Source organism: Canis lupus, chromosome 3, assembly GCF_048164855.1.
Source record: "Canis lupus baileyi chromosome 3, mCanLup2.hap1, whole genome shotgun sequence".
NCBI lineage: Eukaryota > Metazoa > Chordata > Mammalia > Carnivora > Canidae > Canis > Canis lupus.
In genome coordinates, this window is record NC_132840.1 from 42,320,205 (window position 1) to 42,335,630 (window position 15,426).

Genomic DNA, 15,426 nt, shown 5'->3' on the forward strand with positions numbered 1-15,426 from the left:
GGAGCCCAATGTGGGACTCGATCCCAGAACCCCGAGATCATGCCCTGAGCCAAAGGCAAATGCTCAAAAACTGAGCCACCCAGGTGTCCCACTACCAATATTTAAAGAAGAATGGACATCAGCTTTTCTCAAACTCTTTCCAAAAATAGGGAACACGCTGTAACTCATTCTATAAGGCCATAACTACTCTTGATACCAGAATCAGGCAAATACATCACAAGAAAATAAAACTACAAACCAATATCTCTTATGAATATAGATGCAAAAATCCTCAACATACTGGTGAGCTGGAATAAGAATTGAATAAAAAGATTTATACATTATGACCAAGTGGGATTTATCCTCTGAAAACAAGATTGGTTAAAACCAATCAATATATGGGGCACCTGGGTGGCTTAGTCAGTTAAGTATCCAACTCTTGATCTCAACTCAGGTCTTAATCTTAGGCTCATAAGTTCAAGTCCTGCATTGGGCTCCATGCTGGGCATCAAGTCTTATTTTTTAAAAATAACAATCAATAAAATACATCATATTGGGGATCCCTGGGTGGCTTAGTGGTTTAGCGCCTGCCTTCGGCCCAGGGCGTGATCCTGCCTCTCTCTGTCTCTGTGTCTTTCATGAATAAAAAAATAAAAATCTTAAAAAAAAAAAAATAAAATAAAAAATAAAATACAACATATTAATGGAATAAAGGGAGAAAAAAACCCACATGATCATCTCAGTAGATGTAGAAAAAGCACTTGCCAAAAATCCAATATTCATGATAAAAACAAACTAGAAATAGAAGGAACAACAAATTAGAAATAGAAGGAAACTCCATCTGATAAAGGGCATCTAGGAAAAACCCACAGCTTCCACCGTATTTAATGGTAAAAGACTGAATGCTTTCCTGCTGAGATCAGGAAGAAGGCAATGATGTCTGTTCTTGTCACTTCTACTCAACATTGTTCTGGAGGTTTTAGATAGGAAAATAAGCAAGAAAAAGAAATAAAAGGCATTCAGTTAGAAAGAAAGAAGTAAAACTGCCTATTTGCAGATGCCATGATCTGATGTATAAAACACCATAAACCTATAAAAAACTTTAGAGCTAATAAATGAGTTCAGCAAAGTTGCACAATAGATGATCAATATACAAAAATCAGTTGTATGGGGCGGCCCTGGTAGCTCAGCAGTTTAGCGCCGCCTTCGGCCCAGGGTGTGATCCTGGAGACCGGGGATCGAGTCCCACGTCGGGCTCCCTGCATGGAGCGTGCTTCTTCCTCTGCCTGTGTCTCTGCCTCTATCTCTCTCTCTCTGTGTCTCTCGTGAACAAATAAATAAAATCTTAAAATAAATAAATAAATAAATAAATAAATAAATAAATAAATAAATAAATAAATAAAATTAAAAAATCAATTGTATTTCTTCTTTTTATTTTTTATTTTCTTTCTTTCTTTCTTTCTTTTTTTTTTAGAAAGAGAGAAAAAGAGAGCATGCTTGAGGAGGTAGAGGGAGAGAGGGAGTCCCAAGCAGACTCCATATCCAGTGTGGAGCCTGACATGGGGCCCAATCTCATGACCTGGAGATCATGATCTGAGCCAAAATCAAGGGCCAGATACTTAACCAACTGGGCCACTCAGGCACCCCTAAAAATCAATTGTATTTCTATATACTAGCAATGATCAATATAAAGTAGAATTATAAAAACCATTCACATTAGCATCAAAAAGAATAAAATATTTAGGAATAAATTTAACCAAAAAATCTTAACCAAAAATATCTGTATATTGGAAATTTTAAAAATTGTTGAATAAAATGAAAGAAAATAAAAATAAATAGAAATACATTCTATGTTCACAGTTTGAAAAAATTACTAAAGTTAAGATGGCAAATTCCCAAAATTGATCTGTAGCTTGAGTGTAATCCCTATCAAAATTCCAAATGGCTGTTTATCAGAAACGGACAAGGTGATCTTAAAATTACTATGAAATTGCAAGATACACAAAATAGCAGAAGCAATGTTGAAAAGAAACAACAAAAGGGGCTTTACACTTCTTGATTTCAAATTTACAGTAATTATAACTTTTTATTGTGAAAATGTACAGTAATTAAGAAAGTGTAGTCATGGCATAAAGACAGATATAGATAAATGGAGTTATTAACTTAAGAGTCCAGAAATAAATCCATACTTTAATAGTTCATTGATTTTCACAAGGGTATCAACACTATTCAAAGGGGGAAAGAATATCTTTTCAACAAATAGTGCTAGGACAACTGAATATCCGTGCCCTACTCTCACATCATGTATAAAAATTAACTCAATTAGGTTTTTGACTTAAATATAAGAGCTAAAACTTTAAAATTCATAGAAACAAAGTAAAAACTTGAATTACCATGAATCATGTAATAGTTTCTTAGATATGATACCAAAAGTACATGCAATTAAAGAAGTAAACTGGACTTCATCAAAATTTAAAACTTTTCTGAATCAAAGGGATGCTACCAAGAAAGTTGAAAAGACAACCCAGAGAATCATATACCTGATAAGGTGAGAGTATTCAGAATATACAAAAGTAAAAACATAAAATCCTATTTAAAAATGGGTAAATGGGGATCTCTGGGTGGCGCAGCGGTTTGGCGCCTGCCTTTGGCCCAGGGCGTGATCCTGGAGACCCGGGATCGAATCCCACATCGGGCTTCCGGTGCATGGAGCCTGCTTCTCCCTCTGCCTGTGTCTCTGCGCCTCTCTCTCTCTCTCTCTGTGACTATCATAAATAAATAAAAATTAAAAAAAAAAATAAGATAAAAAAATAAAAATGGGTAAATGATTTGAGTAGATATTTCTTCAAAGAAAATATACAGATGGCCATTAAGCATGTGAAAAAATGCTCAACATCATCAAGGAAATGTAAATTAAAACCACAATGAGATAATATTTCACACATAGTAAGATGGCTAAAATCAAAAAGTCAGATAATAGGAAGAAGGATCTGGAGAAATTGGAACCCTCACTCACTGGTAGTGGGAATGTAAAATAGTGCAGCTGCTATAGAAGAGTTTGACAGTTTAAAAAGTTAAAGATGGAATTATCATGTAACCCAGCAATTCCACTCCTAGGTATCTAATTAAGAAAACTGAAACATGATTCAGCTATAAAAAGGAATGAAGTACTATTATATGCAACAACATGGATGAAACATGAAAATGTTATGAAAGAAGTCAGTCATGAAAGGTCACATGTTCTATGATTCCATTTATATGAAATGTCCAGAATGAGCAAATCCATGGAGACAGCAAGTAAATCAGTTGCCAGGGAAAGAGAAGAGGAAGAAATTAGGACCAATTAACTGCTAATAGATATAAGATTTGGGGGGTAGGGGCAGGGGAATCAGATAGTGGTGATGGTTGTTCAAAATAGTGAGTATAAGATAAACTACTGGTGTATGCTTTAAAATGATGAATGTTACATGAATTTTCTCTCAATAAAAATGCTGAAATTAAAATAACTATTAGAAATTACATGAGATAATTGGAAGATATGAACAAAGACTATCCATTTGATGGTTAAGGAATTATCATCAGTTCTGAGAAATATAATACTATAATAGTTTTAAAAAAGTCTTTATCTTGGGATGCCTGGGTGGCTCAGTGGTTGAGTATCTGCCTTTGGCTCAGGTCATGATCCTGGGGTCCTGGGATCAAGTCCTGCACAGGCTCCGTGCAGGGAGCCTGCTTCTCCCTCTGCCTCTGCCTCTGCCTCTCTCTGTATGTCTCTCATGAATAAATAAAATCTTTTAAGAAACTAAAAATAAAATAAAAAAATAAAGTCTTTATCTTTTAAAAATAATTATTGAAGTATTTATAGATGATATTTCAGGTTTGTTTCAAAATAATCTAGTATGGAGTACTGACATATGTATGGGAGTATAAATGAAATAAGATTAGCCTTGTATTAATAATTATCAAAGCTGGGTAATGAACAGGAGTGCATTATTTTTGTCTCTGTTTGAAATTCTTCATAAGATAAAAAAAAAAAAATCCCACTATCCTGTAACTGTAGTGAAATAAAGGATCTAGGAAATAATCATCAATGAAAAAAAAAAACTGAAGAAAGATTAATGGGGAATTTATTATGGGTGGATCAGGTTGATTAATATCCGAACCCCAAAATCAGATCATTTTGTGCTCTTGAGGGGATGCAGTAGAAACTACACAGACTATCTATTAAGTATTCTTATAAAAAATTTGAACCAGAATCTAATCAAGTCTCTAACGTTAACTACTAGTTTTATAGGAAATTTGAAGACTAGAGAATTATTTGAAGGACATCACAGCAAACAAATCAACTAAGTCCAGAATGTGAAATATGCTTATAAAACAAATATCTCGGTTTTTACAAAAAATAAACTACCGTACAAAAAAAGAAGGTGAGGGTGCCTGGGTGGCACAGATGGTTAAGCGTCTGCCTTCAGGTCAGGTCATGACCTCCAGGTCCTGGGATCGAGTCCCACAATGGGCTCTCTACTTAGCAGGGAGTCTCTTTTACTTCTCCCTCTGCCTCTCCCCTGGCTTGTGCTCTCTTTTTCTCTGTCTCTCAAAAGAAAATATAAAAATACTTTTAAAAAAAAAGAGGGTGAAGTTTAACAACATTTAAAAAGACTTAAGATATATAAGAAACATTACAATGTATAAGCCTTGTTTGGGGCCTGATTTTTTTTTTTTTTAAGATTTATTTATTTATTTATTTATTCAGAGAGAGCGAAAGAGAGGCAGAGACACAAACAGGCTCCATGCAGGGAGCCCGACGTGGGACTCGATCCCCGGTCTCCAGGATCACACCCCGGGCTGCAGGCGGCGCTAAACCGCTGCGCCACTGGGGCTGCCCTTGGGGCCTGATTTTAAAAAGCCAGGTATAAAAGGATATTTTGAAACAATCATGGAAATATGAATATGGACTGTATAGGAGCTACTGTTAAGGAATTACTACTAATTTTGTAAGGTATGATAATGGCACTGTGGTTATAAAAAGTCATTATCTGTTGAAAATAATATACTGAAGAATTTTCTGATGCAATGACGATTCTGGGACTTGTAAAACATGCCAGGAAAAAATATAGATATACACACATGCATACACCTAAGTACATATACATACATACATATCTGAACCAAAATTAGCAAAATATTATTAATTGTTGAACATGGAAGTTCATTTTATTATTCTATTTTTTTTTTTGAAGATTTATTTATTTATTTATGATAGACATAGAGAGAGAGAGAGAGGCAGAGACACAGAAGGAGGGAGAAGTAGGCTCCATGCTGGGAGCCCGACATGGGACTCAATCCCGGGACTCCAGGATCGCGCCCTGGGCCAAAGGCAGGCGCTAAACCGCTGAGCCACCCAGGGATCCCCTATTATTCTATTTTATTTATGTTTGAAATTTTCTGTAATAAAAGGAGAAAGAAGAAAGAAGGGAAGGAGAGGAAGGGAAGGAGAGAGGAAAGTAGATTTTGAACCAGATCAGTAAGACTACAGAATGTGAACTACAAAATTTCCTAATGCCCTAAAATTCAAAGTTCTTTCTAATTTTAGGAGTTGGCAGAAGTCTTGTCTCAGAGAAATCAGACAAGTTTAGGTTCCAAGAATAATCAGACTTAGAAGCGTTCTACCAATAGTAATGGAGTAATCTAGCCTGGGAATCTGTGTCTAAGTTAGCAAACCTCCCTGCCCTCCTCCCAACTTGCACTGCTATTCCTTCAAGCAGCAAGCCTACTGAGTTGGCCTTGGTAGGAAGTATGTTCCCTCTCTTCCTATCTGTAGCATCTGTTTCTTCCATTCCTTCCGAGGTGGCCTGAATAAGACCATGGATATGATCAGGTAGGTAAATTCATCTGAACTGCCGTTGGCAGCAGTCTGCAATAAAATTCATCTTCATTTCTGAAAATCCATCTAGAAACAGTTCTTGGAGGACAATAACTTGAGCAGCTCAAATACTGTAGGTGATGATACACTGGAACCTTCTTTACTCCTCACTACCCCCCAATAATTTGGGAGGTTTGGCAAAAAATGGTACTAGTCATATGCTTTCCAGATATTAAAGGAAGGTCATAGGGGATGATTCATACCTCTGTTTTCTCCATTAGGAGACTCATAAGGAAAATGACTTTTGCAGACTTGCCCTAACATCATGGTGCATTAATCTCCATGAAGGTCTGTAGCTGCTTTGGGAACACTGGGATTTGGGAGTTTCGAACATCTCTGAGAGAGGAAATAGCAGTAGATTAGAATGAATAGGCTCCACTTTAACCAATTGGTATATAAGGGCCATCTCCCTTCTGTGGATATCAGTCTTCTTCCTTCAGTATGATACTGGTAAGGCAAAATGACCATAAAGTTACTACTAGTTCCTCTGCAGTTTTATAGCAATTAGGTACTCTTAGAATTATAGATATATGTCTTGAATCTCTGATTTTTCTTTGCATGGGCTAAGGCAGCCTCATCAGGATCACTGACATGTGGGTAGACTTGAGGAGCCAGGCTGCTTCAGGGCCAAGTTGTAACTGGAGTGGATGCAAGCATAAATGCAGTTAAAGAGAGAATTTTAGACTTAACACCAGAACGAAAGCTGCCAATTCTAAGTTGTGAATATAGAGCTGCCAACAAACAATGAGGTCAGAGTACAAAAGCAGAAATTATCAGAAATAGGTCAGAAAATAGAAATGTTGAAGAAAGGCCCAGGCTAGATGCTAGGAACCTGCAGTTAACAGAGGTGGCCATACCAAGCTAAATTAAGCTAAATCCCTTTGGTTTAAAGGTATAGGATTGAGCCAAACACAACAATTATTTTTCTAATACAGGATATTAGCTGTGGCACTGGCTATCTTGACACATCCTAATCTGAAGTAAAAATGGATAAAAAGCCTGCCATGATGACAATTGTACTTCACAAAGAGGATGAATTTCTAAATAGCCAATCTTTGCTATTCAAATACTGTTACCATCTCCCAAAGAACGGTTTGGGGGCAGGAAAGAACAGTATTTCATTTCAAGCTGGACTACTCCTCTACCAAAATACCATTCTGACCAAAGAAACAGATGCAGAATTACAGTCACAGCTGCATTCTGTACAGAACAAGTAGGATAATGGTACTCTAAACTGCTAATTACACTGCTAACGATTTTCTTAGTGGCATTGCATTATTTTGCCACTTTTGTTTAAATTTTTTTAAAAAGCATCTAGGAAGTTTTAAAAATGGTAAATTGTTAAATAACAGTGAGTCTTCCAAAGGGAAATTCCATATAACACCCATTTCTTGAAATGACATCCTCATATGGGATTTTGTAAGAGCGCTGTTTATTGACTATTTGTTTTAATTTACTTTCTCACCAATTTACTTGCATTTAAGATTACTGAGGCCATAAGTATCTCAATATTAGTATTTGTATCTAGCTCTATAGTTGATATGAAAAGATAATAAACCAACATATGTCATGATATGCCGGCAGTGGCAATGTACTATGACTAGATTTACAAAAAGTAATAGCAACAGTACATTTTTATTTTTATTGTGACAACCATGGTGGAATTTATTACAGTGTTAGTATTTTATTGTTTAATTATGCCAGGATAGCTTGAGGGAGGTAATTACATTTTTGATATAAAAATGCTGTTAATGTTTTTATTTCAATTTAGCAGATTAGAGAATGCAGATTAAAGTACTGCCACTGTTCCATATTGTTTCTTGTGCCTTTATGTAGCAGAATATTTTTTTCCACAAATAGTAGTAAATTAATTTCAACTGAATTACTTTATTAAGGCTTCTAAATAATTTGCCTCTTAAATGAAAACCTCAATCTGGCCAAGAACATCCATACATTAGATTTACAAAAACCGTTTTATGTAGAAAATGGTGTAGCAATCACAATTATGTCACAATGTTTTTTGACAATTTTTCTATTTATTAAGGTAAATCTGTTAAAAAATTAAAAATACACTTGTTATACAATTACAAATTCACAGGTAAATACTTACATTTGCTTCTAGTAGATGATCCAATTTCAGTGATCTCCTAACACTGCAAACAAAATATATATATATATATAAAATCTTAGATTTATATGCTTTAGGCAGCTATATATTTAAGAGCAATATATATAAACAAAGATTCTGAGTTGCTTTTGCCAACTAAAGCAGAATATTATATGATGAAAGCAAAGCAATTTTCAGGATGATGAAACTAAATTTAATAGCATATTTCAAAATTGTACTCTTCAAGCATTAAAATATTATGAAATAATCTTAGTAAATATTAACATATTTGTGTTTTAAAATATCACTAATGAAAAATTATGCATAAGGACAAAATAATTTACACTCCCTTAATGGAGATGTTGAAAGTATATTATTTGCGGTAATAATGCACTAGGTATTAAAGTATGAACAAGGTGAAAAAAGTTTTGCACATTATTCTAGCTTTAAACATGATTCAGTGTTACCAGACTATGACTTAACTGAGGAACAGATGTTCTATGTCTTTATAAGTCCCCAATCCATAAGAAACTATTTTTTGTCTCTCTCACTAAACTGATTCAGGAACATGCCAGGCTCTCTCTGTGCAAAATCTGTTCTGCTAAACTGGATGCCCAGCTGTTGGTGACAATGCTTAGAAAGGAAAGCTGAATATTTATAATACTTTATTTCGTACAGCTGTCTTCTAAAGAGCAGTCATCAACATTTTATTGAATGCAGACTAAATGCTCAAAGGAGGAAAAGGTCAATATAAATTAAAACTAGTTTTCCCAGTGACAAATGCAACGTTAAAAGTACTTTTCTTGATCCCTAAGAAATAGAAATTACTCTATCTAAAATATTAGAGAATTTGTGCATAAAGCAAAAAAGAAAGAAAGAAAGAAAGAAAGAAAGAAAGAAAGAAAGAAAGAAAGAAAGAAAGAAAGAAAGAAAGAAAGAGAAAGAAAGGAAAAAGAGGATTACATTGTAAAGGTTGTATTACAGAAAACAAAAATTTTTATACATCTTAGAAACGGACTATTCATAAATACTGACTTTTTTTTCCTGACTATTGACTTTCAAACAAGTGACAAGAACAAGAAAAAATAGAAGAGAGATGGACAATTTACAATCACTATGGAGTAGTAAATATTAAATACAAAAATTTAATCTATCAAAAAAGGGCTCACTTCTTTTGCTATTATATCTACATTAGCTTATCACATAACATTATTTCTTGAGATTAATTAAATCACTTTGAAAACTTACTTATATCTTTTAGAAGTCCACTTGGAATTAATGTTAATTCTCAATGAAGCAAGAAGAGAATAGAGGTATAAACAAATAACAATGGCAAGTGATTCCCAAAAAAAGTATATATATTTAGTTTTGAAATATAAAGTGCTCTATTTAGGTGTATGAGATATTTTGGTATTTTATAAAATTTCAAAAGTAGAAATCAAAAACTAAGTACACAGGGCAGCCCTGGTGGCTTAGCAGTTTAGCGCCACCTTCAGCCCAGGGCATGATCCTGGAGACCCAGGATCGAGTCCACATTGGGCTCCCTGCATGGAGCCTGCTTCTCCCTCTGCCTGTGTCTCTCTCTCTGTCTCTAATAAATAAATAAAAAATCTTAAAAAAAAAAAAAAAAGTAAGTACACAGCACATCATTTTTTATCCTTTGTTTTTAAAAACTAAAATGTAATACTACCTATTAGAAGGAAGCAAACCCTACTTTGATATTAACCGTTCAAAATATTGCTTTATTATTGATGATTAATTCTTAGAGAAAGTAACTAAATGTTTGGATTTAGATTTCCAGTTTAGGTCCTAGGGTTGATCTAAGAAGCTCAAGGAAATATATAAATGTAAACAAGAAAGCGAGCCAGGTTAGACTGTTATTTCCCACTTTAACAGTTTAGTGAGAATCTAAAAACATGATTTATTGTAGATGATATGGTTTTCAGATAATTCAGGCATGTAAACTAAAACCTGGTATTATTTACTAGAATCATGAAAAGATTTAATAGATGTGACTAGGAGAAATATAAGAAATCACTTAATTCATCCAATATGGAAGAGTTAATGTGATGTGCCCACTGTCACACAGCATGAAGGGCAGAAACTCAGATCTCAGGTTCTGTGCATAATAAATCATTGTTGAACTGAGGGGGAAAGGTAAAGAACAAACCTAGCAGAGGATTTTATGAGATCTATTAGAACTAGGCCCGCTGCTAAAATATGTTATTAAATTGAGCACATACTATATGTTTTTATTTTTTTTCCACTCTTTTATACACAAACAACTGTAATATAAACATGAAATTATGTTACATGGAAAAGGATGATGTTAATAGGAACATAGAGAAAGAGACGGTTGAAACATATAAAGGAAGAAGACAAAATTTGATTAGATATATGGGATAAGTATTTTCCTTTAGTATTTACTCACTTGTTACCAGTATTAGTTGGCAATTAAACATGATATATGTATGGTAATTCTGTAAAGTTATAAGCAGTTTTAGGGGTTGCTACCTTGGTTTAAAAAACGGGATGTCCCAAAAGAAATGTCAAATAGACATTTCTCCAAAGAAGATATACTACTGGCCAATAAACATATGAAAAAATGTTCAACATCCCTAATATTAGGAAAAAGAAAATCAGAAACACAATGAGATACCATTTCACAACCATTAGGATGTCTACTACCAAAAAAAACAGAAAATGCAGAAAACGTTGGCTAGGATATGGAAAACTGGAATGTTCGTGCACTGCTGGCGAGACTGGAAAATGGTACAGCTGCTGTGAAAAACAGTTTGGCAGTTTCTCAAAAAATTACATGTAGAATTGCCATATAATTCAGCAATTCCACTTTTGGGTATATATCCAAAAGAACTGACAACAGAGACACAAACAGGTATTTGTATATGCATGTTCACAGCAACATTATTTCTAGTAGCCAAAATGTGAAAGTAATGCAAGTGTACATTAACAGGTAAATGAGTAAACAAAATGTAGTATACATATACAAAAAGGCATATTATTTAGCTTTAAAAAGGAAAGAAATTCTGACACATGCTACAACGCAGATGAGCCTTGAAAATATCATACTAAGTGAAAAAGCCATATCAAAATGGCAAATACTATAATGATCCATTCAAATGAGGTTCTTAAGTAGTCAAATTCATAAACAAAGAAAATAGATAGTGGCTGCCAAGGGCTAGGATGAAGGAAGAATAGGGACTTACTGTCTGATGGGTATGAAGTTTTAGTTTTATAAGAGGGAAAGTTTTGGAGATAGATGAGGGTGATAGTTGCACGCGGTAAATGTACTTAATGTACTTAATGTCACAGAGCTATACACTTAATGATTAAAATGTAACCTTCAGCGATGCCTGGGTGGTTCAGTTGGTTAAATGTCCAACTCTTGATTGTGGCTCAGGTCATGATCTCAGGGTCGTAAGATGGAGCTCCATGTTGGGCTCTGCGCTTCGTGTGGAGTCGGCTTGAAATTCTCTCTTTCCCTTCTCTCTGCCCTGCCCCCTGCTTGTGTGCACTATCTAATAAAAATAAAATCTTTTAAAAAATGGTAAACTTTATAAAAAAATAAAGAAAATGGTAAATTCTGTTATATACATATTTACCACAATTTAAAAATAAATACTTTCAAAAAATTATTTATTTATTTGAGAGAGAACACAAACAGGAAGAGGCAGAGGGAGAAGGAGAAGCCGACCTCCACCTGAGGAGCAGGGAGACTGACACAGGCCTTGATCCCAGGACCCTGGGATCATGACCTAAGTCAAAGGCAAACACTTAACTGACTGAACTGAGCCACCCAGGTGCTCCTAAAAATAAACAATTTTTTAAAAAGATTTTATTTATTTATTCATGAGAGACAGAGAGAGAGAGAGAGAGAGAGAGAGGCAAAGACACAGGCAGAGGGAGAAGCAGGCTCCATGCAGGGAGCCCGATGTGTGATTCAATCCAGGGACTCCAGGATCTCGCCCTGAGTCAAAGGCAGGTGCTCAACCGCTGAGCCACCCAGGCATCCCAAATAAATAATTTTTCAAATGGGCACTTATCTACTATATTCTAATTTCCTCCGTCCTACTGGTAACCTTATTACCTCTGCAGGTTACTTCCCACTTCCAACTTAACCCAAATTTATACCAAATTTAATTACCCTGTTTCATTTTTAGGTGTACTAAGTTTAGACTCATTGGGATGAAAATTCTGGTTGCTACTGGCATTTTGCTCTTTAGAATTTAGGAAAGATAAATACATTTGACTTGCAATTTCTATCAAGGAGAGAAGAAAGTAACCATATTTTTAGGATTAGTCGTACTAGTAGGACTATCCTTCCCTATTTTATTTAACTTATCACATGGTAGTATCAGGATACTACCTGAATCCTGAACAGAATTCTCTATTCTATCAGAACAGAACTAGTACATGAGCTTCAGTGTACAACAGTACTAACACTGGCGACAATATAAAAGAAATTACTCTAGAAAAAAATGAACTTTCATTTGATTTCTAATTAAGAATGAGGACTGACACCTCAAAAGACACAAAATTACATGCTTCGAGCTTCTCTTTCATTGTTTTTGTTTTTTTCTTTCAGGAAGAGTGTGATTAGGCAGAAGGGGGAGAGGGAGAGAGAAAATCTCAAGCAGGCTCCATTCTCAGTGCAGAGCCCAATGCAGGGCTCAATCTCACAATCCTGAGATCATGACCTGAGTGAAAGTCAAGAGTCAGACACCCAAATGACGGAGCCACCCAGGTCCCCTTTGAGCTTCCCTTTAAAATACTGGATTAAATATAATTTTAACAGTAGAGCTGAGGGTAGAGTGTGTGTAGGGAGGGAGAGCGATAAACTTGGTAAAAGAGATAAGACTCAGAGGACCTTGATGCTACCCCAAATTCCTCCCCTAAGTTTGGGCAAATCACATAACCTAAGTTTCATAAAGTTGGTAATAACACTGGCCTGTAAACTAGCAGGGAATTTCTCAATGGAAAATAATCACTTACAACATCAGTGCTTCCATTTACTTCTCATTATAATGGTGATGACAATATTGAAAGAATATTTAAAGGATTGACTATACTTGTGAGATGCTTAGAAATCCTTTGATGAAAGGCAATTACCAAATTCACATCCCATATGACTCCTTTGGTGTAAATTGAGATATCTGAAATGATTTATTTCCCATTCTATGTATGAGAATGAGAAAAGAAGGGAAAAGAATCTTTTCATACCCTTTTTAATATATTATATTCTCCCTTTCATTTAAGCCTTTGCTCTTTTGTGTTCAACATTCATGGTAGTCATACAATAATTCACTATCATGTATGGGTGAGTAGAAAGAAATATTACTCTGTTATATGTAGAGATATAGTTACCATGTGAAAGCACCTAAATATTCAATCCTTTGTTATTATTCACAACAAAACTGACCAAAACCTTAAGCAGTTATTGGACAACAGATGTTTTTTGTGTCAAAAGCCTCCTTATTAAAAGATTAACAAAGAATTAGCTAAAAAATTCTTACAGAGGTAAAGGAATATATTTGGGAATACTGACCCCAGAAGATAAATAGAGGTGAAATTGTCACTGGGCAAAATAAGAAATGACCTAAAATAATTTCATTCTCACATGAGTATTCTCAAAAATGAACAAGAAAACATTAATAATTATTTCCTCCCTCAGAAACTTTTATATATAATACATAATATATATATACTTTATACATATATATGTGTGTCACCACACATGCATACACATAAAGAATATAAGTTAAATCCCTCTAAAATCTATCAAAAGGGATCACATAGTTTTATCAGAATTAAGTATGGGGAAAAGGTGGTATTTTACATATTTTTGTATTATTGTATTTTACAGCATAAAAATTAATAATAGATTTACAATGCTGCCTACCCTCCCCTTGAGATTCTATCACAATTACTTCTTTTTTTTTTTTTAATTTATGATAGTCACACAGTGAGAGAGAGAGAGAGGCAGAGATATAGGCAGAGGGAGAAGCAGGCTCCATGCTCCGGGAGCCCGACGTGGGATTCGATCCCGGGTCTCCAGGATCACACCCTGGGCCAAAGGCAGGCGCTAAACCGCTGCGCCACCCAGGGATCCCTGCACAATTACCTCTTAAGTTTTCCCTGACACAGTCCACATTGCATTAAGGACTTTTCTACTCTATAGAACTATAGGACTTGAACATGCACCTCTAAAAACTTATGTTGAAATAGTCTATTTATATGTTTGTCTTTCCTCCCTGAACTAAGATATTTATGTCATTAGCAACTTCTCTGGGTTAAACATCCTTGTAGTTCAACAAAAATTAAAACCCCTAGCATATATAGCATCTGTTCATGTTTGAATCCCCAAAACCTGACACAGTGATGGGCACAAAAGTATTATACAAATCAATGATTTATTTAATTAATGTATTTTTTTTTTAACTTAAAACTTCAGTCTCAAATTGAGGAATATATTTAATTCCCTTAATTTTTTATGAGCTTCCAAACCTGTTTAAGGTAGTTTAAATGCAGGTTCCTAAAAGATGTCATATTAACAGTCTTATCTCTAAGGTAGTCTTTTATATGGATCTATGTCTTAACAGTTCTGGAAAAATCTAAACTATATCTCTTCAAATACTGACTTTCCTTCATTCTTCTTTTCTAGACTTCATCTAGAAGTAATTTTAGACTTTCTAGTTCCACTTTCCAGATCTTTAAACTCTTATTTCTTAGTATTTCTTTTCTGTGTAGGGCATTTGGGCAATTTCTTCAGATCTATCTTCCAGTTGTCTAATTCTTTCTTCAATTGTATCTAATTTACTGTTTAATCCACCCATTGGTGTTCTGCTTTTCTTTTAAAAAATATTTTGATGAGTTTTGATGGGTAACTTTTAATTTTTACTTATTTAAACTTAAAAAAAATTTCTAGGAATAAGAGTTCTTGTTATCTTTTACCCAGACTTATCACTTATTTACATTTTGTCCTATTTGTTTTACCATTTCCTCATTCACTCGCTCACTGTAGTTCTTTCTTGAATTTCTTGTCCTCTTAAATCCATCTAGTTGAAAATATCTCAAATTGAAAATGCAATGAATACACCTAACATACAAAATATAGCTTAGCCTAGTGTACCTTAAACATGCTCACAACACTTACATTAATGTACAATTAATAAAGGGTCTTACTAATATCAGGCAAAATAATCTAACACAAAGCTTATTTTATAATAAATTACTGAATATCTTATGTAATTTGCTGAATGCTATACTAAAAATGAAAAACAGAATGGTTATATGGGTACAAAATGGTTTTAAGTATACCAGTTTTTCACCCTTGCAACTGGGTGGGGCTGATGGGGAGCTATGGCTCACTGTCACTGCCTGGCACCACAAGAGACTA

At 34.6% G+C, this 15,426-nt stretch overlaps 1 protein-coding gene across 18 annotated transcripts in view; it reads right to left on the reverse strand.

Moving 5' to 3' along the window:
- ITGB3BP (integrin subunit beta 3 binding protein) overlaps positions 1–15,426 on the reverse strand; it is a 69,370-nt gene that overhangs the window by 42,963 nt on the left and 10,981 nt on the right. For 14 of the 18 annotated variants that reach the window (XM_072820575.1, XM_072820581.1, XM_072820593.1 and 11 more), the window contains one exon: positions 8,013–8,055. The exons of 2 other annotated variants lie outside the window; for them this stretch is intronic. In XM_072820575.1, coding sequence (XP_072676676.1) covers positions 8,013–8,055 — 43 coding nt within the window. Of the gene's footprint in view, positions 1–6,105; positions 6,239–8,012; positions 8,056–15,426 lie in introns of all 18 variants that reach the window. 2 more of the 18 variants (XM_072820592.1, XM_072820591.1) reach the window with 1 other exon arrangement.